The sequence below is a fragment of the Pseudonaja textilis genome, chromosome 1 (assembly GCF_049901715.1).
Source record: "Pseudonaja textilis isolate UNSWEBS1 chromosome 1, rPseTex1.2, whole genome shotgun sequence".
NCBI lineage: Eukaryota > Metazoa > Chordata > Lepidosauria > Squamata > Elapidae > Pseudonaja > Pseudonaja textilis.
In genome coordinates, this window is record NC_141990.1 from 195384689 (window position 1) to 195412501 (window position 27813).

General features: G+C 39.0%; 1 protein-coding gene across 6 annotated transcripts in view; it reads right to left on the reverse strand.

Moving 5' to 3' along the window:
* UPP2 (uridine phosphorylase 2) overlaps positions 1–5821 on the reverse strand; it is a 65572-nt gene extending 59751 nt beyond the window's left edge. For 3 of the 6 annotated variants that reach the window (XM_026697196.2, XM_087920175.1, XM_087920173.1), the window contains exon 1: positions 5124–5421. In XM_026697196.2, coding sequence (XP_026552981.2) covers positions 5124–5194 — 71 coding nt within the window. In that variant the 5' untranslated portion in view covers positions 5195–5421. Of the gene's footprint in view, positions 1–290; positions 430–5123 lie in introns of those variants that run through there. The other 3 variants (XM_026697198.2, XM_026697195.2, XM_087920174.1) reach the window with 3 other exon arrangements.
* Positions 5822–27813: the final 21992 nt, after the last annotated feature.

Sequence of the window (27813 nt, forward strand, 5' to 3'; positions counted from 1 at the left end):
TGGTTAGAGGTTTTAGTAGCAGGCTGAATGACATTAAATTATCTAGGAGCTGGGAAAGATTCTACTTGGCAAATCTCTGGGAGATTCAGCACCCAAATCTAGGACTGGCTCCAATATTATATCTGAAATTAGGTAATTTCATAGAGGCACCATTGAGTTTTTTTAAAAAAAAACCAATTAACCTGCACCCCTGCATAATTTCCATTGGCTATATTGCATTGGGGGCACCCCACAAAAATCTGAACTGATGACCATTTGTTTAATTACACCATCTACTCTTGCAGACTTACCATTTTTAAAGTTCTCATAGCATTTATTATTTTCTGTGTCATTCTTTCTTGGACACTAATAATCCATAGCATTCATTTCAATTCCATCCTTTAACAGATCATTATCCTTCCCATACAAATCTCTAAAATACTCTTTCTAGAATTTCTGTTTCATCTCACATTCCTTGAAATGTTTTTTTTTTTTCATTTCATGACTTCTGCAAAGAGAAAAAATATGCATGCAATTGGTAAGCAAAGCGCAGGCATGAAGTGGGTACTTGGAGTGAGGCCTGCAAGAATATCAGGGAAGGAATGAACCAGAGGCTTGGCTAGGGCATGCATAAGTGCACCATCGTGCCTCCCATTCCTGTCCTATTGTCCCCATTTATTTGTACCTATTTCCTGTATTCTTACTCATGTTTATACTTATACCTATGACCTTGTAAGCAAGTGACAAATAAATAAATTAAATAAATAAATAAAAAGAGCAGTAGCAATAGCACTTAGATGTATAAATCATCCCACAGTGCTTTACAACACTCTCTGAGAAGTTTAAAGAGTCGACATATTGCTCCCAACAATCTGGGACCATATTTTACCGATTTTGGAAGGATGGAGGGCTGAGTCAAGCTTGAGATGGTCAGGATCGAACTCCTGGCAGTTGGAATGCAGAGTTAGTCTGCAATACTGCATTCTAACCTCTGTGCCATCATGGCTCATAATATGCCAAAACCAAAATGAAGCAGGAATCAAGAACAGGAAACCACAAAGTCAGATGCCAAAGTTGTTTCCAGCAATGGAACGTAGTCCCTGCACAGTTTATATCTACTCCCCTCTGAGTGTACACAGGGAAGCTCTTGCTGCTCAGCGATTGCCCATAATGAGGCACTGGGCTTGCTTATAGAGCTAGCATTTTGCCACTTGCCCACAAGGCAAGTTACTTTGTCAGAGTGCAGAATTCTCACGCTAGGGAAGTTTGCTCTGTTTCTTGTGGCTTGGCTTTGAGGATATGACAGTTTTATTTTTAATTCAATTCTTTCTGCTCTCTTCGCACAGTTCCAAAACTATTTTTTTACATTTTTATTTATCAGAATGACTGCACATTGTCTCTGATTCTTTCATTGTGAACAGTTCTGTATTTTCCTACATTTTCTTGAAATGGTCTTCTTTCCTATCTCATTCTCATTCATTGTAAATCATTCTGTTGCATGCATTTTTTCTCATTCACTGCTTCTTTTACTTCATTTGGCCTTGCAGATAGTATGATTGTGAATTCTCCCTTTCAGTCTTGTTTTTTTAAAAAAATTTTGTACTTTGCTATTCTGTTCTATTTTTCTTTTAATAAGTTGGTTTTTTTAGTTGTAAGCCACTCAAAATTGTTTGGGAATTGGGTGGCCTATAAATTAAATTAAGTAAATAATTTCACTAAGCAGCTTTTTTATACTTCACATTTCTCTTATATTCTGGAACGTAATTCTTTTTGCTGCGTTCCAAGCAATTTCCACAGCTATTTTCCACCTTAATGTCCACTTTTTATTGATTTTCTTGGGAGAATAATCTATCTTAAGTACATTTTCATATAGAACCTTCTCTTCCTGTAGTCATTCTAATTTTACTCTAGTTCCAATTGTTTCCTTTTCTTCAATGGCTGTTTTCCCCATTGCAGCATCCATTCTTGAAAAAAATAATGGTCTGTTCCATATTCAGAACCTCAAATTACCTCATATCCTTCACTAATTGCTTCAATTTTTCATCATAATTAAATCAACCATGTTTATGTGTATTCTTGTCATGCATAGATATGAATGAGTTTATGCATAAATGACATGTTTACAATATATTTTCTTCTATTAGATACGCATCAAATTGTCATCATCATCATCTTCATTCATTCATTCATTCTTGGGTCTTCTCTGAATATTCAATTCACTTTTTTTTTCTTTCTGCCTTGTTGCTATCATGAATTTATGTCATTTAGCAGAATAATTTTCTCCTTGAATTGAATTCATTCAGAATTTTTCAGTTTTTCCCCCAACTCATCATTGTTTTTTTTCATTATCACTATTCACTAGGGCATAATATACAACTATTAGCAATCTATAGATGTTTACTTTCATACCTATTACATCTTCTTCCTCATAGACATACCATTAGAAGAGATTTATTTTTTTTTCCTTAATTCAGGTTCTTTACTATTATTTCTCTTATGTAAACTGCAGTCTTCCATATGGTATAGCTATCGCCAGATTGGCCCATACTTTTTGACTTCACTCGTCCAAGATGGCTTTCGTTAATCAAGGTTTTTACATAATGCTTTTTAGTAAGATATAGAAAGCATAGATTAGGTTATCAATCTTGTTATAACCCAAGCACATTCATCTTTAAAAATAAAAATAGGTATGTGTAAAGAAAACTAGCACAGAAAACTTCCTGAAGAAATGTAATAGATAGGGAAGTAGAGTAGCAAGGTTACTTGGGGTAAGTGTTCATACAATTTAGTTACTCATTAAATTAAGACAATAAGCCTAAGATTTGGACAATGAAGAAACTATTTTAAGTAGGATCCCAAGGATCTCTTTGGGAATTTATATCTTTTGAACAGCCTGACACAGTGGTCAAGTCTGTTGATAATTCCAAAGAATTTAAAAAAAGAAAGAAAGAAATGAGATTCCAACCGTCTCTCCAAATTTTTTTAAAATGATAATGAAATAGTAAATTGGATTCACTGTAAGTAAATATTGATTGTCATAAGTCATGAATTTGCATGCACAATAACTGGAGTTGGGCTTGTGATCAGAAGAGGAATTTTAATTATGATAGAGAGTTCAATGAAAATGTTAATGCAGTATGTGATAGCTGTGACAAAAGGTTAATTATATACTAGGAAACATTAGAAAGAGATTTAAAACTTCTGGGACAGCTATATTTGAAATTCTACTAGCAGTTCTTCTAACCATACTGGTAAAGACTCCTTGAGTTGAGTTCTGCCCCTAGTGACTATGTGGACGTAGTCATGTAGTTTTCTTGATAACAATTTGGGAGAAGTTTGCTATTGCTACATCTGGGATGTTTTTTAAACTTCCCAGTCTAGCCTACAGATGTGAGATTTCATTGTGATCTCCTACCCAAATATTAAGCCCAATTCTTATCATTTTTTGAGATCAGATCACTTCAGATAGAGACTGCCACCTGGTGAGGCTGTAAATATTTAGGGGAACACAAAATGTGAAGAATATAAAATGTACAGGGAATCATTGTGTTGTACATTCAAATGTATCACTGTATTAATATAAATATCAAATTACTATTTGGAGTCAATCCTTTGACCAAGTTGCTTGCAAAACATGGCTTAATAAATCTCCAAACCAATGTGAATTTTGTACAAATAGTTTTTGAAGCATACCCGTTGGACATCAATGTTCTACAAGCCATTGGGTAATCTAATGTTATTAATTGTTTGACTTACTCTTTTCAGCACTATAACCCTTTCCCAGGGGCAGTTCAAATTAAAATGTCATTTAGATTCAATTGTTTCAATCTGTGCTATTAAATCAGTCAATAGATCATTCTGCTCTTTTATTGTAATAGTTGTAATAGTTGAATTACAATTCAACTATTGTATCCCTTGTTAAAATGATAATACAGATATACAATGATATATTTTTGTTGTTAGAAATCTCTTTTTAGACACTTTTCATATAATTATTGTAATATTTTCCCTTGTCCTCTTGATTAAAGGTTAAATTTTGCTCTATGCTTAAATTAAAATTATATTCAGAAGACCCAAGTTTCTGATTGCATCCTCCTTCCAATTATAATTGCAATTGAACTTAACTTCATAAGAATGTAGGCCCTTGTTTAGTTATTAAAAGAAAATTAATACATTAGGTCTTTTGAAAAAATCTGTAGCAATTCAGACCACTTACATGCAGTAAAATTTAAGTGCTTAAGCTGGATTAGAACTACAGAGAGATCAAAGTAAATCACAAAAACATAATGCTGGTGATAGTAAGGAAGGAACCTTTCAGTTTTGCTTTCTTCCACATTAAAAAAAAGTTAAATCTCTGCTAATTATAAAGAAATGTGCAAATCCTGGAAAGTTTCAATATATAGGAATGAACAAATGAAATGACTTTCTGTGCACCTACCACATAACTATTAAAGAGAAATAGCTTTTGAGAAAAAAAAATCTGGTAGCAACACAAATTCTGCATCTCACACTATTTTATATGCAAGTAGTCCTTGATTTACTACCACAATTAAGCCCAAAATTTCTGTTGTTAAGTGAGACATGTGTTAAATGAGTTTTGCCCCCATTTTATGACCTTTCTTGCCACTGTTGTTAAGTGAACCACTGCAGTTGTTAAGTTAATAACCTGGTTTTTAACTGGCTTCCCCATTAATTTTGCTTGTCAGATGGTCGCAAAAGCTGATCTCATGACCCTAAGGCGTTGCAACTGTCATAAATATGAACCAGTTGCCAAGCATCTGAATTTTGAACATGTGATCAGGATGCCGCAGCAGTCATAAGTGTGAAAAAAATGGTCATAAGTTACTTTTTTCGGTGCCATTTCTTATTTTGAACAGTCACTAAGGAACCTTTGTAAGTCGTGGACTACCTACACAAGGGTTACAATTCCTTTAGAACGAGACAGACATTTTGCCCATCTAAATAAAGCTTTCAGATCTGGTTTTACACGCATTTGGGTTTGTTTGTTTTTTAATATTTCCCTTTAGATTAAGTTATGGGGGCGGGGGGAAGCTTTTAAAAAGTTTTTAAGTGAAAGAAATGCTGATGTCCATGGCAGGACCTTCTTAGACACAGCTGTTTAGGGTCAGGTGTCAAAGGCTTACCTGCTGTGCGTTTCTTTTCCGATGTTAACGTGCTGGTTGGAATTGGCTAAAAAGACCCTCGTGCCATCCATCTTTCACAGCCTCTCAGCAAACATAGAGCCTTTGCAAATCGCAGGAATCACATACAGGATGGATGTGTGTGTGTGTGTGTATGTTTTGTACCAGGCTTTGTATCTCGGTATGGCTGCTTTGCTGAAACGATGAGGAGGACTGCCTCGAATCAAAGTCTGCGTTTGCAGCGCACGGCTCAGGGGGATGAACTAAGCTCACCTCCTCCTCAACTGCTTTGCCAAGTTGTATCAAAATTGCCCTCAGCCAACCATCTAAGATTGGCTGTTTTTGAAGGCGTGGTACTCCTGCCCCAAAGCTTTCCCTGGGCCTCATTAACGTCCTTGGAGGACATGAAGGCCAGGGCTGCTTAACCCCATGTTACTCTTTCACCAGAGTTCCACATTTGCATTTTGGCAGCCTTCCTTGTAGGGAGGAAAATGCTACCTGAGGCCACAGGTTGTTTTCCAAGCTCTGCTGCCTTGTTTTCATATGTGGGTCTCTTACACAACAGAGCCAGCCTGGTGTGGTGCTGGCTTAGAAACTAGGCCTGCCCAAGGCAGGAAGTCCAGCTGAGTCATTTTGGGCCTGACCCCCCCCCCCCAACCCAACCTACCTCACAGGGTTGTTGTCATGAGGAAAATAGGAAGAAGGAGCATTAGTATGCTTACCACCTTGACCCATATATAAAAAAGTAAATAAAAAGCCAATAATGATGAGAAAAAATACCGCAGACACGCAGGAGGTAAACAGATGTAATATGTGCATAGCATGATGCTCACTGAGCTGGGCAAAGTGCCAAGTGTTACATAAACATCAAGTTAGTTTTTAACTTACATTGATTTCCGTTTCATCTGTCAAATGGAGGCCTCAATCTCAGCTGATTTGAGGGTTCCCTCCTACACAGCCAAAAATATAGACTGACCCAAACAGTGTTGATTGTGGCTTGAGATTCCTCAGGATGACTGCTCCGGAAAACATCTTTTCCTTGGCACGATTTTGGATTGACTACTGGCTGTAAAAATCCATTTATTTTCTGCACGTTGTTTTTCAAGGCCAGTAGAAAAAATGTTTCATTATGGTTTTGGGACCCTTTGGGACCCTTAACACACAATTTAGTATTTTCCAAATAAGGACTATATTTGCAGCAGAGGTAGTTTCTGGTGTTGCCTGGCCCAATATTTAGCAGTCGTGTAACTTAGTCACAAACTGTTTAAATTTAAAATCTGTAGAGTGGATGGAATATGAGGAAGCTCCCAGCTTAGAGATTACATGCAATTCTAGAGCCAATCCACAATGTTGGAAATTTACCTAGGAACGTGACAGCATGCAGATTCTGAGACTGTAGGGAAATTTTTCTTACTCCATAATACCCCATAAATCCTCATAAGGAATGGCTTTTGAGGAGATAGAAATGGAGTTGATTTGTGAGAAAGGGACTTTCTGAATCAATACATGTCCATCCCTCCATGAAAGGATCCTATATTTATAATAATAGTCCAGTGGTTAAGAAAGGAATAGGATAGGATAGGATAGGATAGGATAGGATAGGATAGGATAGGATAGGATAGGACAGGACAGAATAGAATAGAATAGCAGAGTTGGAAGGGACCTTGGAGGTCTTCTAGTCCAACCCCCTACTTAGACAGGAAACCCTACACCACTTCAGACAAATGGCTATCCAACATCTTTTTAAAAACTTCCAGTGTTGGAGCATTCACAGTTTCTGGAACAAGAGACTTAAGCATAGGATTACATTCACCTCTTCTTTGTTAGTTAACCACGTGTGAATACAATTGCAACAACTAGTGGAGCTAGGAAAAAACATTTGGCTTCCCCCAAAACAGACCAGGGCAAATGACAGCCCACAGGCCACATCAAGACCTTTGGCTGTCTCTATCTGGCCAATTTTCCTATTGGTTCGACCCTCCCCCAAAGTCCCAGTTTCACATGTGGCCCCTTGGTAAAATTAACTGCCTGCCTGTTATGTCTGTGGAACTGGTTGGAGTCCCAATCAGGTCCGCTGTTTGAGCGGAGCACCAGCAGCTCCCATTGGTTGGCTCGTGACAGCGGCTATAGCGGCTGTCGGCAGAGCCAGCCTGTTTCCCCGCTGGTCTGCAAGTTAGCAAGCAGACGCGACAACCCTTTATTCTTAGCAATGAAGCCTGTTAGTTGTACGCTCTGGTCTCATGCCTCTTCCTTACCATCGCTCTACAACACTGCCCCTGTTCAATAAGGTGGATAAAGATCACATTTGGGAGGAATACTAATTAAAAGCGCTGAGAACATTTTGTAAACGTCACAAAAACTGGGACTGATTCCCTAAAGCACAGATTGCTCCCATAACAGGAAGTGATCATTTAACTTCTGTTTGAAGTTAGGACATTCTAAAAAAAAATTGAAGAGACGTTATGAGAGAATGGTGACCAATTCTTGCACTTGCACTTTCGACCATCACACTGTCCCATGATTACACGAGCAGCCTTTGTGCACTTCCCAACTTCGCTTGTGACAAAGTTAATAGAGAAGGTAGAACTGAAAACATACTGTTCTGACCCATGCCCTTTTCTAACAAATCAAACACAATCCAAAGGGAACAGAAACCTTTTAATGCTTCTGCAAAACAATTACCTGTGATAAGCACAAGCCTTGCCAAACTGTGCGAGGCTGCCAAAAGGTAACAGACAAGAAATGATTTGCAATACAAGAATCTTCAAATACAAACTCAGGATAGTGGAATGTCCACGAGGCCGGAGTTTCAAAACGTCTTTGCCTTCTGCAAAGAACGTTCGTTTCACAGCTGGCTTTTATCTTCTTGAAGGAGGGGCCATTACCTTGCAGCCTTACTCCCGAGTCGCCCATGCTGTTGTAGCTGCTCTTTCCTGCGAGCAATCCTGCGCGCACGCACACTTGGCACAGGCTCCTCGGAAACCTCCTCACCACTGCTGCCATCCCCCACATTCTCTGAAGGCAGCAGTCCACTCCCTAATGGTCCTGGCCCCTCATCTGACTCCTCGCTCTCCTCAGCCATCCACACCTGCTGCCAGCTAACCACAACACATACATCACAGTCATATAATGTTTTGCTAAGCAACTGTGAGGATTTGCTTAACAACCAAAGGGGAAATGAAGCTGTAAGTTTATTGTGATCACATTATATTTCACATAGCGATCGTGGCACTTAGCGATGGAGTTACCTGTCCCAATTTTGGTCCCTGACAAGGATTACTTGTATTTACTTATTTGAATCCTAAATATTCTGAAACTCTTCACCCAATTAAGGTAATGAGATTTCACCCATGAAATGCCCTCCCAGCCGACACTAGCTTGGTACTTTCAATTAAGATTGTTTCAATACCAGCTTCCATTTGAACAACTGTTTTCTCAACATTTTAAAAGCCAGGAGTATTTTTAAGAATGGTACTGGATTACTACAAATTGCTATTTAATTAATTGATTGATTGATTGATTGGCTTGTTTGTTTGTTTCCGCAAATAAATGCGGAAACAATATCCATTCTTAATGTCTTTTCGGTGTTTACAAAAATATAATTAAATAAAACAATGCAGAACACCAGCAGCAGAAAGGATGTTAAGCTCTGAAATGTCAGGGTAAAATTGTTTTCATTTCCCCAAGGCTGTAATTAGGAAGAGGTCCATTTTAATTTGAAAGTCTATTTGTTCCATAATACTTTATAGACCTTGCCATAGAAAAATCAGAATTATAATCTTGCTACCAAGATAGCTAAATCTCCTTGAGCTGAATCTTGTTTAGAGCTTTCGAAGAGAGTAGGAATTTTTTCATGCCTTCTCTGTCAAGTCCAAAAGCTCTCATCAGGTACTCTTCCTGCTTCTTGTCCTCTATCTGTTTTATGAGTGTATCTTCTGCTTTTTGGTCCCCGCCCCATTCTTCATCTCTAGGGAATGACAGGAAGTGCTCTAGCATCTTCAATTCTAAGGTCTGAGTTCTGGTGTGCCTTCCCAGCTCCTGCTGCTACTGGGAACCTGCATGAGGTCTGCTGCAAGGATGTTTGGTTTCCTAGGGATAAAAATGCCAGCACTGCCAGTAGGGGTGGGATTCAAATTTCTTAACAACCAGTTCTGTGGGCATGGCCTAATTTGTGGGTGTAGCTTGGTGGTCATGTGACTGGCTGGGAGTGGCTTGTATGTAAATATTGTAAATATATATGTCAAGATTGAATTTTTTTTATTTTAAAAAAAGAGCAACTTTTACCCAAAATCAGGCAAAGCAGGCAGGTCGATTGAGCTGCTTGAAGAATCACAGATTCACTCAGAGATCTACCTTTCTGAAATCTGCTGCCTGAGTCTGCACTGAAAAATAGAAGCTTCAATCCTAAAGAAGGTTCAGCTCTGCTCTCAGGCCACTTCTCCCTCCCACAACCCCTTGAATACCACCCCTGACTGGGCCTCAGGAAAGCCTCCTGGGTGGGGTGGGTGGGGAGGGGAGGGACAGCCAGTGGTGTAATTTGCCGGTTCTCCGAACTGCGGAGAATCGTAACAATCGGTTCTATAGAACTGGTCCTGGTAGAATCCCACCCCTGACTGCCAGCAGTGCTTTCTCTTCACCAAAACCCATCTTCTTGGTTCTCTGTCCGACTTTCCTTTCTTTCATTCTACACCAGGTAAGAGCCTCCTCTTTCTGGTTCATCACCTATTTGACGTTGGGCATCCATTGATCAAGAGGTCTCCCTACCTTGCTCCAAACTGCTTTTCATGGCCATCATAGGAAGAGGATCCTGCTTTGATCTCTCATTAGCCACAATAGCAATTTAGGGGAAGGCATTTCTCTTAGGAATTGCTATGTTCAGGGACAGTGCATGGAGTACTTGTGTAACCAAGATTCCTTCATATTTTGCTCTTGGAGGGACCAAGAATCCCACAGTCCTACACAGGTGATCCTTGACTTAAGACCACATTTGAGCCCAAAATTTCTGTTGCTAAGTGAGACATTTCTCAATTGAGTTTTGCCCCATTTTATGAACTTTCTTACCACAGTTGTTAAATGAATCGCTACAGTTGTTAAAATAATAATATGGTTGTTAAGTGAATCTGGATTCCCCATGACTTCGCTTGTTAGGAGGTGATCACATTTGACCCTGGGTGATCACATGATCCTGGAATTGCAACCATCATGAATATTTTCATTACACAACCGTGGGAAGCTGCAACAGTTGTAAGTGTGAAAAATAGTCATAAGTCACTTTTTTCAATGTCACTGTAACTTCAAATGGTCACTAAACGAACTGTTGTAAATTGAGGAGTGCCTGGCGACTCCTAAAGTAAGTCTGGTTTAAACTTAAACTTTGATATAATTTTTATTCTTCCTGTTTATCTAACATGAAACAAAATGATTTGTCAGCTGTAAGTTTATCTTTTGTGTGAGGAGTTCTACACAAAATTAATTCACAGAAAATATCAGGACTAATTTACAGAGAATATTTAATAAGGGAGAAGTTTGTGTTGGAATACAAAAGTTAATTAAGGTCAAATTAATTAAAATAAAAACCAAAAAACTGAAAAGCAACATTTATAAAGCATGTAATGAGTTGGTATTTTAAGATTCCAGTGAAACAAATAAGCAAAACAAGGAAATTAGAAGAAAAATATTCTTTTTGCATATTAAAAAAAAAAGAACATGTTTTAGGCAAGGTTCAACTATACCCCAAAGCAATGATTTTGTGATTTAGGATTCAACAGCAAACTAATTCAATTCATGCTACTATAAAATTTGATTATTTTTTTTAAAAAAATGATGTGTATCTGTAGGCTCTAAAAGAAAAGTTTCAAAAGATGCTTTGTTTTGGCAAAAATGAGATGAAAACATCAGCTGTGGAAGGCAGGTAACCTGAGGGTAAAGCAGTTTTAGTTGCTTGGAGATTTCTACTTAAAATCAATCAATCAATAAGAAAGTACTGAAATATCTTCAGCTGCTATAAATGCTGGTTATGTTATTTGTTTTCCTGTACAAATAAAACAAATGACACATCCCATTCTTTTGTTAACCAAGGCCTGTTTTCCCCAGGAAGAATAAAATAAGCTTCTATTCGATCTAATTTTACTGTGAGAAACTGCAGAAAAGCAGAGAAAGAGAATAAACATTAAAACATTTTTTTTTAAAAAACCAAGAGACAAAAGGTGAGACCTTGGCAACTTGTCTCATAAATGGCAATTTAACCTAGGTGGTAAAAAACCTGAGGAGAAGTGTTTCAAATCATCCAAAGAAGCTCTGTCTTAATTAGCTCATTAATAACAGAAGCTGGGAAATTCCTCCAGCACTTTTCAAGATTTTAGCAATATGGAAACTTTCCTAAAATCTGTGCTGTTCTTGCTTCCTTGATCTTACCCTGCTACCTCAGCTTTGACGGCTAGTCGTGAGGCATTATTTGGAGCAGCACACAAAACAACAGGAGGAGAGGGAGAAGGGGAAAGAGAATTTTAAAGTAAGACATAGGCAGGGCTGTCAAACTCCCGGCCCATGGGCAAGATGCCTCAAGCACTAGCCACACCCACGCCCGGTTTAGCGAAGGTGAAAAAAGTCCTGATATGTCACGTGATGCCGCCATGACAATGTGAGTTTGACATCCCTGATGTAAGGCATGAGAGAAACATGTGGAACTGAAGTGGGGCTGTGGCACATATCCATCAAAAATGCAAAATGCAATTCACACAGCTCTTATCCCTGCTTGCACTGATGCTTCATTGAGTGAGATAAGAGGGAAGGAAATACCAGGTGGGCTTAGAGAGAGATTGGAAGCAGTGGTGGGATTCAATTTTTTTTACTACCAGTTCTGTGGGCGTGGCTTGGTGGGTGTGGCAGGGGAAGGATACTGCAAAATCTCCAGCCAGAGGTGGTATTTGCCGGTTCTCCGAACTACTCAAAATTTCCGTTACCGGTTCTCCAGAACTGGTCAGAACCTGCTGAATGCCACCTCTGACTGGAAGCCAATTTGTTGTGAGTCTTCTTTCCTTCTGTCTGGCCAATCTGCTAGACTTCATTCTAAGACTCCTGCAATCTCTGCCAAATACCCTTGAATATTCTTTCCTTATGACAATCCCATAACGTGCCCCATTGTTCTGTATCAGCATTTCTAATCTTGAATATGTATGTTCTTCAGGCTCCAAATCCCCCCAGACAGCATGCTGTCTATGTTATCTCTATTCTGCCCTCCTAGATATACTTGGCTACCTCACTAAGTGTCAGGGTTCCAGTTAACACACCCAACAGAACAGAGGTGGTATTCAGCAGGTTCTGACCATTTCTGGAGAACTGGTAGCAGAAATTTTGAGTCATTCGGAGAACCGGCAAATGCCACCTCTGACTGGCCCCGCCCCCATCTATTATCTGCCTCCCATTGAGTCCCAACTGTTTGGTTGGGTCTCCTTTGGTTGCCCTGCACAGGAGAACAGAGGTGGGAAGCTGGTTAATGGGTGGGGAGGGAATGAAGATTTTACAGTATCCTTCCCCTGCCATATCCACGAAGCCACACCCACCAAACCACACCATGCTCATCAAGCCATGCCCACAGAACCGGTAGTAAAATTTTTTGAATCCCACTACTGCACCAGAATCAAAACTCCAAGGCAGGCATACTCCTCAAAGTACAGATTTATTAGGCATGTCATATTGGCACATCTGGCAACAAACCCGATTCTGAAAGACCCGAAGTTTTCCCCATCCAAATCAAACCCTAAAGTTCTTTCTCCCCCAGGTCACACACCTGTTATATCCTCCAACCAGGCTGCAGCCATCATTCTGGCTGGCTTTGGTCCATGCCTCTCCAACACCTGGTAGAATGTCCTTGGCTCTCCGGGGAAAGACTGTTGTTTCGGCTACCCATCCCCAGCTATCTCTATCTCCCCCCTTATGTCACAGCTCCAACTGGCTTTGCTCTGGCAGCCCTGAAAATGCTCCCAAAATGGTTTCAGTTCAAAATGGCTTCAGGGTTGACACTAGGACTCCTTCGCCACAACCCATTTTCTATTTTTCTGTAAATGTTGAAACGCCTGTTTCACCCTCTATGTTAACAGCTTCTCCAAGTCAAAATGGATTGGGGGGGTGGGGTGGGGAGACTGAAATGCATTACTGGCTTCTTAGCAACTTGTGGCCATTATGTTATATTTCAATCAACAGATACTAAATGCCCAAATCAACTATAATGGAGGTCAGTAAATTCATTCAACAATGGAAACGTTTGGAAACCTCTGAAACCTTCAGAAGGAAAATTTAGCACTTACTTTTTAAAGGCCCATCTTCTTGACCACTGTTTGAGGACATCGTGCAGTGTTTTAATTCATTTTAAGCAAGCCACTCATTGACATAAAAAGTAGAAAATAAGGCAGGAAATTCTCAATTGAATAGACCTCCATAAAGGAAATCTTAAATTTCAGATATAATAGGCAAAATTTCATTCAATACCCTCTGCAAATGGATTTGCCAGCTGCATCAGACAAGGCACTTAAACTTATATTAAATTATGTAATATTTATATTTACATCAATGTGCATACTTTCTGTTTTGCTGGATTTTGCACATCCATATTGTGGGGCCTGATATAGAGTTAGCCATTACCAGTTATTCATGAATGGCATAAACAAATGAACTAATGTCATATCCACTGTAGCCTTTTATTGCCAAATAGGTGTACTATACCAGCAGTCCCCAACCTTTGCAGCTTGGTGGCCCAATGGGGGCACAGAGGGAACCATGGTGTGTGAGCGGCAGGCCAGTGTACATGTGCATGTGTGCATGCAGCTCGACTTGTGAAAGTTGAGCTATACATGCATGTAAACACATGCTGATCTGCCACTCACACAAGCGGAGCTGTGAATGCATGCTTACTAACCTGCCACTCACACGGCACAGTTCCAAATCACCCACATCCTGCCAGTAGGCCACGGCCTGGGAGTTCAGGACCCCTGTACTACACCATATCAGAATTGCAAAATTCAAATGACAACTAGGTATCAGGAAATAACTTGAGACTTCTGTATCTTTTTGCTGCCATTCAAATGTTCATGTTCAATATGGAGGCTGCTGGCTTTGGAATCCAATGCTAAATGTTTACATTTTAGTAGGGCTGGATTAGGATTCCAAAAATCACTAGATCCAAACGGTCATTTGGAGATCAAACAGCCCTACAGCAGGAGTATCAAACTGGCCGCCCGTGGGCCGGATGCATCACGTACAGGCCACGCCCGCTCAACCTCTGTGAACGGGAAAAACATTGTGAAACTTCACATGACAGTAACGTGATGCTCCGAGTTTGACACCCATGCCCTATAGCATTTGAATTAGCTCAGATATGGTCAAATTTCAGAAAGTGCTAAAATATCCAATAGTGTGACAAAAACTTTCTCCAACAATTTACCAAATTTTAATCACCTGGTACACAGGTTATCTGCATTGCCCTGCTCCAATTTTTTTGTATAACAAAAAATAAATAAAGTGTGTGTGGGGGTAAAGTTTCCTTTATGTTAATTCAACAATTAATGTTGATGAACCCTAGTTTATGGATTAGCATGTTTTTCACGCCAGTTATGATTTAATAAACTATGATTGAGTAAATATGGTTTAGTATGGCTTTGTAAAAGATTCCAAATGTATAAATTTGCTTGGGCATTAATCAAACTTAGGCCATCTAAACTTCAGCTGCATAATATCCACGGTCTTCTGGAGTGTGCAGTCACTTCAAATCAAATAAACTTAATTAAGTTAACCTTCTATCAGATTGTGCTTTCATTAAGTACACATCATAGCGATTTATTATTTGACATTGATTATTTCCCTTAATCCTTTCACAAAGTGGAAGAATTTTGTCCACATCATCAGATTTTTTTTTAGCAATTATCACCTTCATCACTTTTATATGTGAACTGTTAAAATGATCATCCTTAATTAATGTAAATGTATCACGATTTCACTTCATGTGTGTGGATGTGATCTTTTTGGGAACCACATAAACTAAACATCCTCATGCAGTTTAGAGGAGATATGACCCCCCCAAGCCTGATTATAGACTTTAAACAACCAAAGTTAGTTTGTGTTCAGCAACAGTAGGTTTTGAATCTAAATCTATTTATTATCCAGGAAATATAAACATCATGTACTGTATTGAACTGAATTTACATCAGTAATTTCATCTTTCCAGACTACTAACTGAGGTCTCTCCCACATACAGATGTGTCCTATCCACCATTTCCACTGCGTTTAATTTAAGGGCGGGTTCATATTTTTAATTGCAAGCCCATCCCCCTTCTGTGCTGAATCTGACTGCAAGAACAGAGCAACTGCAGTGAACAATTCTTGCTGTTCTCTCCACTTCTTAAAAAAAAAAAAGAATCAAAAGGCCCTTTTTATCCAGGAGAAGATCACATCCTGCTGATACCATCTGCCAAAAAGAGGTGTGATTGAAACAAACCTTGAGGAGAGCAATAACAATGCAGATGAAAGAAAACCGATACCAGGAATATAGAAATTGATTCCTCATCTCCTTACCATTTAACCATGTATATTTATTGATCTCGTTTACTTTATTCATGGCAATAAAAACCCATAATTAACATTCAGTTTCTCAACCAATATTTCCTCTAAGTAGCTTTTGACTACTCTGCTGTTATCAAACTCAATGAGGCAACTTAGGGGTGTTCATCAGCACCCCCAGGAAAAGGTTCTTAGGCCAAAAAACATGACAATTGCTTTGCTTGCAATCCCAAGAATTATACCTCACAGGCAAAATATAGCCAAATTGGGAATTAAATGGTTGTGAAATAAACAGATGGTCAAGAAAGTCTTTCTCCTTTCAATGAGGGTTGCTTAAATAAAATAATGTTACTGGAGCCCATCAGATGAAAGAGAAAGAGAAACAATGGGCTCATTAATGAGGAAATCCCACAGTTATATTGTTTTATTTTAGCTTTTTCCACAGCAGAAGTTTAGTCTGAGAGATTTCACTTGTAAGAAGAGATTTCACTTGTAAGAAGAGATTTCACTTGTAAGTTCTTTCATGTGATTCTTAACCTGCTTAATGCTAAAGGATTAGACTGCTATGTCTAGTATCACCATCTTAATTGATAAAAAAAATGATTACATTGTGGAATCCTTTTTTTTTCTAAAAATTTTATTGCTTTTTAAAACAAACATAAACAAACAAAACAAAAACATCAAGCCATCATCCATGTATATACATACAGTGTGCCGGTTGGTTTACAAATTGTTTTGTGCTTCCATCTCGTAGTCTTCAATTGCAATTACATTGTATATACTCTCATATTTTCAATCAAATATTAAATACATTAATATCATTATTAATCAATCATTTGACTCTTCCACATTGTGGAATCCTGATCTTGCTTGCTTGCAGATGTAACATTACCCAACTAGGTACATCATCAGTCCCAAGTCATCAGTGCCAAACATAATCAGTGTCTGGCATTTAAAACCACAGGACTTGCCACAACAACCCAAGAAAACTTAAGACAGACAATCTTACCCTGGACCAGAAGAATACAGAATCAGAACCAACTCAAAGCAAAGGGAAACCTAAAGAAAGACCAAACCATCGCTATTCTCTCACCAGACAAAGGCAGAACCACAGTTATTATGAACGGAATATAAAACAATACTTACAACTAGCCCAGTGGTGGGATTCAAATTATTTTGCTACCAGTTTTATGGGTGTGGCTTGGTGGACATGGCAGGGGAAGGATACCGTAAAATCTCCAGTCAGAGGTGGTATTTTCCGGTTCTCCAAACTACTCAAAATTTTTGCTACTGTTTTTCCAGAACTGGCCAGAACCTGCTGAATACCACCTCTGAACTAGCCACAGAATTACTGGAGGACAAAGAAACCTACATCTCAGCACCCGCCACCACAATGCAAGCACTGATTATGTTATCTATGTGGGTAATGAAGTGCCTGTGACCAAACAACCAAGCTCAGAGAGCCCAGTGATTCCACAGTTCAACCCTGAGCTGGGTATATTCTCTTCTATTGGAAGAATTACATTTAGAGGCAGGAGGATTTGGTTTCTGTTTTCACAGTATCTTTGACTGCTCTATTAGATATTTGAAATGCAGAGTGAAACATCCCTGAACAATGTTCACCCATCTCTGCTCCTGATTATTAGATTAAGTCACTCATCCATCGCAATAATGAAAAGGAACAATGCAAGGACTCTTTGCATTCACTTGCTTCATTGATGATTATGAAAATCTTTCCCATTTTACATTGTTAGCATCACTGGCCTATTAAAAGATCAAGGAACAAATGGACTAACAGACATGGAACTGTGATATGAGACAACTGATACTAGATTAGGATGCCTTGTTAGGACATGTTTAAATTGTATCTGCTTCCTCAGAGGATTCCTCAAAATGAGAAAGCAGAGGTGTTTTTTAAAGTGTCTTCACTGTAGACCTTCAGCTTTCTAATCTATGAATAATAAAACTGTTACACATTATAATAGTGGATAATGATGAGGATGAGGATGATTTATCTAAAATGGATTCAATTATTCCAGGCTAGTGCTGGGATGATAGGATAGTAATTATATGTTTGAAACAGGCTGTGAGAAGAATGACAGGCCATTTTTGTGATTGTTTCCACACACCCACACCCACACCTGCATGTAATTGTTGAAAGCCCATCCTGGAGAGATTACTTTATTACCATTTTTGTATATTCCTAAGTACCAGTTATTTTCCTTTAAAAAAATGATTTGTAGTACTGTCGTGTTGTTTTAACTCCTTAGTATGTTATAGTTCCTACTATTTATTTTTATTGTTTTATTATACTTCTTGGAGTCCATATTTCAAAGGACTAAATATACATTTAAAAACACTTTACTGTCTACTTCATGTGTGTGTTTCTGTGCGTGTATGTGTGTGCATGCGTGTTTGTGTGAATGGTGAAAATTCCTTCAATCACTTCAAAATATGTTTTCAGGTAGATTGTTCTTGTGCTAGATTTCTAGGCTAAAAGCCAGTAACTGCCTCTTGTCTGTGTCTGTGCCCTCAGTTTCCCTAAAAAATTGGCAATCCAAAAGTCTAAATTTTTATCAGTCCCACACATGCACAGAGGTTGGTTATATTATTCCCAGAGAACTTGGGGTTCAGAAAATATAAGATTTCTTCCAGAACTATCCATGGCTTTTTCCTGTCACTGAGGTCCATCAAGCTAATCTTTATGTCAATATATCAGTGGAAATAGACTTGAATTTAATAATAATTTAATAACAATAATTTAATAAGTTTATAACAATAATGTTAATAAGTTTTAATAAATTAATAATAAATTAATAAGTTTAATAATAATTAAACTTGAATTTAATAACAATCACAATAATATACAGACAAACAACCGATACAAACTCAAGGTAAACTGCTCCAAATTTGACTGCAAAAAAGATGACTTCAGCAACAGAGTAGTCAACGCCTGGAACGCCCTATCCAACTCCGTTGTTACAGCCTCAACTCCTCACAGCTTCAACCTCAAACTGTCTACTATGGACCACACCCCATTCCTAACAGCTCCTTAAAGGGGGCATGCATAAGTGCACTAGCGTGCCTACTGTCCCTATCTTACTGTCCCCGTTTATCTGTATTTACTCCCTTGTTCTTGTTTATGTTCATACTTACGCTTGTTATCTTGTATATGTTTGACAAACAAACACATAAATAAATAAAATAGATTTGTAGACAGAAATTCCTTTGCCAGTTGAGATTTTGGAGACCATTTTCCTGGCCATCATTTTGGAATCACACATCATAGGGACTCCCTGAGCAGCCTACAATCTTGTGATGTACAAAACTATCACTTTTCAAGAATCTAATTTGTGGGTTTAAGGTACAAAATCCAAGGTGGGAGCTTCCAAAGTGATGGGGAGCCCAGTTTGACCTTAAAAACCTCCAAAGCCCCCTCCTCTCCAGAAATAATCTGATGAAACTGAGCAACAGCTAGTTAGATAGCAGCTCAACATAGTAAGCAACTTCTTTATGGCAAGAACCACTTAATCATTTTTTCCCAGAGAACTTGACATTTGTTAAAGCAGATTTGTATGTGTGTGCTGTTGCTAGTATTTGAACTATTCTCATATTAAGGATTATTGGCTATTTTAAAATGACCTTTGTTTTGTTTAGTGTTTCTGCATGTCATATGAATACACAGAATAGAAAAGCAAGGGAAAAATACAGTGGATTTTTTTAAAAATTAAAAGCTTAATGTGCTTTCATTATTAATAGATGGGGCCATGACCAGAGGTGGTATTCAGCAGGTTCTGAGCAGTTCTGGAGAACCGATAGTGGAAATTTTGAGTAGTTTGGAGAACCGGCAAAAACCACCTCTGACTGGAGATTTTACAGTATCCTTCCCCTGTCACGCCCACCAAGCCACCCCCACAAAACCAGTAGTAAAAAAATTTGAATCCCACCACTGGCCGTGGCATTAGTAAATGTTAAATGATGGCACACATTATATATCAGATAAAATGAATGATTCATACTGGAAAGCACCAGGTGGGGGAGATGGGGAATGGAGAGAATAGCAATTCTATTTTTAGGGTATAATCAGTCTGGATAAATGTTTACCATCCAAATCCATCCAAACATGAGAAAAAAATTAGATAGCAAAGGGTGGAATTCTTTTTCTCCATCCAGTGGTTATTTTATTCATATGTTTTTGATAAATGTATATTTTTTCAACCCAGAATGGTCCTGAGGCAGTCAATAAAAAGAGGTTGTTCTTGTCTTTTGCTTACACTCTTAGAGTGCAGGTTCTATTCATGTGTTAATAAGATAGGCTGCTCTGCATCATTCTTACTCCCCATTTCAATGATATTCCCCAAAACATCCTTTCATTATATTCCATGTAAATCAATCATTCAGTTGTTCTGACCCAGCTCCCATGACAAGCACACTGTTTTTCGTTTTTCTTTTTACTAATGTTCCCAATATTAGGACCACCAGCAAAGGGTTTCTTTCTCTCACACAGCAGGCTAACAAAGTCTGTAAGTGCCTATGGAAAGTGAAGCTTGCTCCCTTTCCCCCTGAAATGGCTCCAACCCACCAAGAATCTCCATCTCTCTCTCTTTCTCTCTCTCTCTCTCCCCCTCTCTCTCTCTCTCTCCACACTTCTACTGGAAGTCCTGGAAGGTGCGCTCACTCTTTTTCCAGCAGTAGAGACCCACATGCACACACTCCAAAGACGCGTCTGACTCTTAGCGCTGCAGATTCCAAGAAAGAATTCTGATACAGTTCAGAAGTTCGGACTATCAGTGGCTGACTGACAGGGAGACAAATATGTCTGCCACATCTATTTGTTTCTGCCCCCTGCCTTTTATCCCAGAGCTAGGGTAGGGCTTAGCTAGTAGCGATAGCTGTTTGGTCCCGAGGACCGGCTCATAGATTTCTGCTGCTCTTCTCTCATCTGCCTTCTACGTATCCATACTTTAGGCACAGGACCCAGCTGTTCTTCCTCTTCCTAATCAGCCACCTTCGCACCTGGAGGCTGTTGACTCTCCATCTGAGGGCTGATGGACAGCTTGGGCTCTGCCTCTGTCTCTATCTGACAGCTCCGTTCCCTCTTCCCCCTCAGAGCTCTCACATTGCCTTGATGCTGGCCCCGACTTCCACTTCGCCTCCTCATCTGAGTCAGCTGACAGAGGGCCAGCAGCTGATAGGCCACAGCATGTTCCCTTGGTTAGACAGTATCTCATTCTTACCTCCCCCAACCCTCCCAGTTCCAATGACAGCTAGCAATGGGAATACCCTCTTTCGTCCTAAACCATAAGTCACCTTTGAATTTTGAATTTGAATTCTTTATTGTTTATTGTCAATTGGAGACTAGAGGACAATGGGGAAACAGCTGCTGATATCCTTAGGTTTTTCAGGAGCTTAGCAAGTTGAAATCCCAGTGTTCCATATAAGCTATAATTGATTTCTCTAGTACTTCACACCCAACATAGGTAGAAACTTCTGGAACTGCTGACACATGGTTTTGAAAGAACATCCTATCAATTTGCATTTCAATTTAGATTAGAATATTTAAAGAAAAAGGCCTTGTCCTGAGGCAGCGAATAAACACATTACAGCCCCAACACATATTTTGAAGTTGAAGATCAAAAACTTCATGAAAACAGACAAGAATGAATCCATGGATGGAACATATTGCCCTATTGGACCCCAAGAACTGATACTCGCAGGAGTGAATTATGGTCAATTTTGAAATTAATGGTGGCATGTTTTGTTGGCACAAGCCTGACATTAAATTCACAGATTTCCTGGATAAACATTTAAACTGAACAGTGGGGACAGAGAATTAATGGATTCAGAACATTTCTGTCCCCAGCAACCTAAAACTAATAAGGATACCAGTGCATGCAAAATAGGTGTTTGTGCGGGTAAGATTATCAACCTTGATGCTAATCAAAACCAAGCATTTAATAGTGAGTGCCATACCATGTGCACTAATCAAACAGGTGGCAAGAGAGTAGGGGCAGGCAGGCACAACACAGGTTATGTAGACAGTAAACACAGTGTCAGACATAAAGATCTCAAGTGCCTATATACAAATACACAAAGTCTAGGGAACAAACAGGGTGAACTCGAACTATGAATACATGAAGGTAAATATGGTATAGTTGGAATAACAGAAACTTGGTGGGATGAAACTCATGACTGGAATATACTGGTAGAAGGATACAAACTATTAAAAAAAAAACAGACCCCATAAAAGAGGAGGTGGAGTTGCCCTGTATGTAAAGGACCACTATATTGCTACAGAAATGCATAAAACCAAAGATGAAAACCTCCTAGAATGCATATGGGTCAACATAAAAGAAAAAAAGAATGACATGGCCATAGGTGTATATTATAGGCCACCCAATCAAGCAGAAAAAATAGATGTCCTTTTTGCCAGCCAACTAACAAACATATGCAGGAAACACACAACAATAGTAATGGGAGACTTCAATTATCCTGATATCAATTGGAAAACTAATTCTGCACCAAGTGAGAAATCAAATAAGTTCCTAACCAACCTAGCTGACAACTTTGTTGTCCAAAACATAGAGGGCAAAACTAGAGGGACAGCCATACTGGACTTAATTTTTACAAACAGAGAAGACATGATAGAGAGTGTTTGAAACTGCAGGAACATTGGGTGAGAGTGACCATGTCATACTAGAATTCAACATAACACAAACACAAGCAACAGAACACAATGACACCGGAGTCTTGGATTTTAAAAGAGCTGCTTTCAATAAACTCAGAGAGAACTTGGGAAAGATTCCATGGATGAAAATCCTAAAGGGGAAAACAACTCAAGAATCTTGGGAAACTAAAAAATATGATCGTAGAAGCCCAGACCAGCACAATACCACTGAGAAAGTAAAACAAGAAATCCAAGAAGAAACCAGCATGGCTACACAAAGATCTCTCTGAAAAATTGAAAGGAAAAAAAGGACAAGTACAAAAAATGGAAAGAAGGACATACAACTAAAGCAGAATATCAGCAGATAGCCAGAATCAGGATAGCAAAGACTCAGAACGAACAAAGACTTGCAACAAAAGTCAAAGATAATGAAAAAAGTTTCTTCCAACATATAAATAACAAGAAAAAAAAATCAAGGAAATAGTTGGTCTACTAAAGAGAGAAGATGGCAAGGAAGTAACAGGCAACAGAGAGAAAGCAGAACTGCTTAACTCATTCTTTGCAACAGTCTTCACGCAAAAAGAAACTATAGCTCAACCCACCAAAAACATAACTGTAAAAGACAGACCAGAAATAAAAGTTAAAATAAGCAAAAAAAAAAAAAAATAGTAAGAGAACACCTGTCTGATCTTGATGAAAACAAATCACCAGGGCCTGATGGATTACATCCCAGAGTTTTAAAGGAGTTGGCAGAGGTCATCGCAGAACCACTGCACCATATCTTTCAAAAATCCTGGAGCACCGAGGAACTACCAGAGGACTAGGAAAGAGCTGATGTGGTTCCTATCTTCAAAAAAGGGGAAAAAAACAGACCCAGGAAACTATAGACCAGTCAGCCTAACATCAGTACCCGGGAAGATACTGGAAAAGATAATAAAAAAACAGATCTGCCAACACAGAAACAAGCAAAGTAATAACTAGCAATCAGCACGGGTTTGTTAAGAACAGATCATGCCAAACCAATCTTATTTCATTCTTCAACAAAGTGACTAAATTAGTAGACCAGCAAAATACTGTGGACATAATATATTTAGATTTCAGCAAGGCATTTGATAAAGTAGACCACAACCTACCTCCTAGTAAGCTAGAAAAAAGTGGAATAGATAGCACCACCACTAGATGGATTCGCAACTGGCTGGCAAACTGTACTCAACGAGTAGTCCTTAATGGGTCTAAGTCTACATGGAGGGCAGTAAGCAGTGGGGTGCCACAAGGTTCCGTCTTAGGCCCAGTAATCTTCAATATATTCACTAACGACTTAGATGAGGGAATAGAAGGGGAACTTACCAAATTTGCAGATGATACTAAACTGGCAGGAATAGCTAACACCCAAGAAGATAGGCTCAAGATCCAGATGGATCTTGACAGACTAGAACACTGGGCCGTATCTAATAAAATGAAATTCAATATAGAGAAAAGTAAAATCCTACACTTAGGCAAGAAAAACCAAAAGTACCCATATAGACTGGGTGAAACCAGGCTCAATAGCAGTAACTCTGAAAGGGATCATGGAGTCTTAGTGGACAACCAGCTAAATATGAGCCAGCAGTGTGCAGCCGCCACCAAAAAAGCTAATGCAGTCTTAAGTTGTATTAACAGAGGGATACAATCAAGATCAAGGGAAGTACTAATCCCACTCTATAAAGTCTTAGTAAGACCACACCTAGAGTACTGCATCCAGTTTTGGTCACTAGATTATAAGAAAGATGTTGAGACTCTAGAAATAGTACAGAGAAGAGCAACCAGGATGATTAGGGGACTGGAGGCTAAAACATACAACGAACAGTTGCGGGAACTGGGCTTGACTAGTCTAGTAAAGAGAAGGACCAGGGGAAACATGATAGCGGTCTTCCAATATTTGAGAGGCTGCCCAAAGAGAGGAAGGGGTCAAGCTATTTTCTAAAGCACCTGTAGACCAGACAAGGAATAATGGATGGAAACTGAACAAGGAGAGATTTAACCTGGAAATAAGGAGAAACTTTCTGACAGTGAGAACAATCAACTAATGGAACAGCTTGCCCTCGGAAGTTGTGGGAGCGCCATCACTTGAGACTTTCAAGAAGAGATTGGACTCCCATCTGTCAGAAATGGTGTAGGGTCTCCCGCTTGGGCAGGGGGTTGGACTAGATGACCTACAGATCCCTTCCACCTCTGATTATCTGTAAATCTGTAATTAATGCACCATGTTCAGCATTTTCAAGAAACAATAATTCTGAGTGCTAGAAGAAGCACCATTTAAGAATAGCAATCCTGAGCACCATAATTATAGATCTAAATAAGTATTTAATGTATAGGCTTTAAAACTGAATTATTAAAGTGACTATGCATTCTATATTATAAGAGGAAGGATAGGAAATTAATTAGTTCTTTTATGTTGTAAAAATCAATTTAAATATTAGAGAAAAAATAATACAAAGAATCAGAGTCAGCTAAACAGTTTATCATCCATTGTTTAGTTTGAGTCTTTATATGCATCATTTGTATAATTTTCTATACCACCCAAAAGGGCAGGACAACAAATTCTGGAGGAATTCCTCTGAGGAATTACAATATAACCACGCATCTATCAGTTCATTTACAATCTGTTATGTAAAGCAATGATAGACTTATCAGTCGACCATCAATCATGTTCCTACGTTTTAATCTCCACAGGCTTGCAAAATAACTTAGAAAATCTTTTCTTTTTCTTCAGTTATAGCCAATTCTGCTGAGAGGAATTTGAATAAGACAGACATATCATTCAATCTGGCGGGGTTATATGTCTCCAACAGATAATTTTGGGAAATTCTTAGTGCTCTCTGAGCTTGGTTGTTTGCTTATGGAGATACCATTACCTCATTAAGTAACGTCATCAGTGTCAGTGTGGACTTGTGTCCTGTTTGTTTACTGTTTGTCCTCTTAGTTTTGCTGGAGCTTAATTTCCTCCTTGGTACTTCCTCAATCAGAGCATTGTTTTCTATCTGATTGTTGTCCGGTATTGATCCCTGCTTATCTAAATGTTGACTGCTGGAATGAATGCCCAATCTTTTCCCTAATAATTTAATCCGCCATATTAATTGCTTCCTCTATGTATCTAATTTCTGAGACTGCTAAATCCAAGCCATATCATTTTCTTTATCGTGCCTTTGGGCCCAAAGTCATACCAGCGTGCTTCAGAGAAATAATGATAAAAATAAGGACTCTTTAAAAACAACCCTTCCTTCTCCCTAGAAAAGGTCAGAGCTATGCCAGAAGTCTTCTCCCCAAGCCTAGATTTCGGATGATATTTACTCAGTGGCACAGCTGAACAAATAGGGATGTGTTGGTTTACTCTGCTCTAAAGGCTACATCTCAACTCCCTCCATCTGGGACCTTTGGAAGTTGCTGTTCAGGACAGCAGGATTTCTATAGGAGATGTTGCTATAGAAGTTTGCAGCTGTTTCTGAAAAGTCGGGAAAAATGTCACCCCTTCAAGATACACCAAACTTGGAAACCATAGAGAACACAACTTTTATTGTAAAGTTATAGCAACAGAAGCAGTGATGGGATTCAAAAAATTTTACTACTGGTTCTGTGGGTGTGGCTTGGTAGACATGGCAGGGGAAGGATACTGCAAAATCCCCATTCCCCCCACCCCCAGACTCCTGGGGGAAGGATACTGTAAAATCTCCATTCTCTCACCACCCTACTAATCTGCTTTCCAGTTCCATTCTCCTGAGCAACAAAAGAAGACCCAACCGATCAGCTGGGACTCGGGAGGCAGAGAATAGATGGGGGCAGGGCCAGTCAGAGCTGGTATTTGCCAGTTCTCCAAACTACTCAAAATTTCTGCTACCAGTTCTCCAGAACTGGTCAGAACCTGCTGAATACCACTTCTGAACAGAACGTTGCAGATCTAAATGCAGTTCCCAATATTCTCTCCCTTTTTTCTTTATAAGAATTTTGGAGGGCCATGTCTGAGATACTTTCTCAAAGTACATTTCTGCCCTAGGCTCAGATTCTTTTATCAGACTGTTGTCTTGATTGTGGTTCTTCATACTGTTCTTCAAGGTTATTCCTTCTTCCCTTTGGAACGAGGTTCCCTGCCTCCAAGGTCTGGATGTCTCCCAACCTTTAGGTGTATCAAAGTGGCTTCAAGCCTCAGTCTTTGGCGAGTAACTGAAGCCCCTCTTGGGTTATGGAGTCTGTTTTCATTCCTATGTGGGTTTTTTTTTGCCTTGCTATCTTTTATTTTGTGTGTGTGTGTGTGCACGCGTGTGCGTGTATGTGTATGTGTGTATAATCATTATCATTTTAGCCATTGTCTCTCTACTGCAGAATGAAGGCATCTTCCGCATGTTTCCAACCAATATGGTCCTGAACTTTCTTTTGCCAATTAGGCCTGCAATACTTGCTGATGTCATCAATCCATCTTGTTTTACGACACATTTTATCAAGTGGATTCCATTCTATAACTGCCTTGCTCCACCTACCATCATCTCCTCTTGCTATGTGACCAGCCCATTTCCACTCCAATTCTTTTACTCTCTTGATGATATATACTTGTGTTTGTTCTCTAATCCATGTCTTTCTATCTTGTCTTGTAATGCTGAGCATGGATCTTTCCATGGCTCTTTATGCCATTCTTAGCCTTTGCATCAATTGTATTGATTGTGAGGTCCATGTTTTGCTGACACACATACACACGCACGATATATCTTTGGTGCATCTTTAATGTTTTATATCAAGATGTTCTATATCTTTGTAAAGATATATATTTTAATGTCTTTATTATTAACTTGTGCATTTGTAGGAGAAGAGCAAGCAGAGCTAGGAGGTGGAGTCAAGCATGCCATCAGTTTAGAGTCCTTGAGTTCCCATAAACACTCCAAGTCCAACCCCTTCCAAATTCAGTTGACCCTTATCTGACGCCAATTTAACATTGAACTTTAGTTGACCAGATCCTTGTGCATAGGCTTCAATAACTCGTCTACGTTGCAGTCTAGCAAATGGTCCTGATTCTTTGCGCCTGATAGCATTGTCCGTAATTGTTGGGAGTTGGGCAGTATATAAATTTAATGAATAAATAAAAGTGTACCAGCTTAGTCGAGAAGGAAGAAAGGAAAGAGGAAGCAATTAAAAGGTTGCCCCACCTTAATTCTCTGGGGAATAAAAGGAATGGAAACTCTGTTACTAACTCTTTAGCAGTAAAGTTGAGAACCAGTCATGCCTGTGGTATCTGCTTCGTGATGTAGCCTACTCTGAAGGGCTGATGGGAATAAAGGTAACTGATCAATTAAATAATTAAATAGAATTAAAATTTGTTCTTTATGGGAAACTTGCTTTTCCTTTACTGTAGAACTAGATCTGTGGAATTACAACCCTCTCCGACTAATCTTGGGTAAGAAGCCTACTCTGACTAAAAGTAATTTTATTCAGTGCGGTTTACTTCCAATT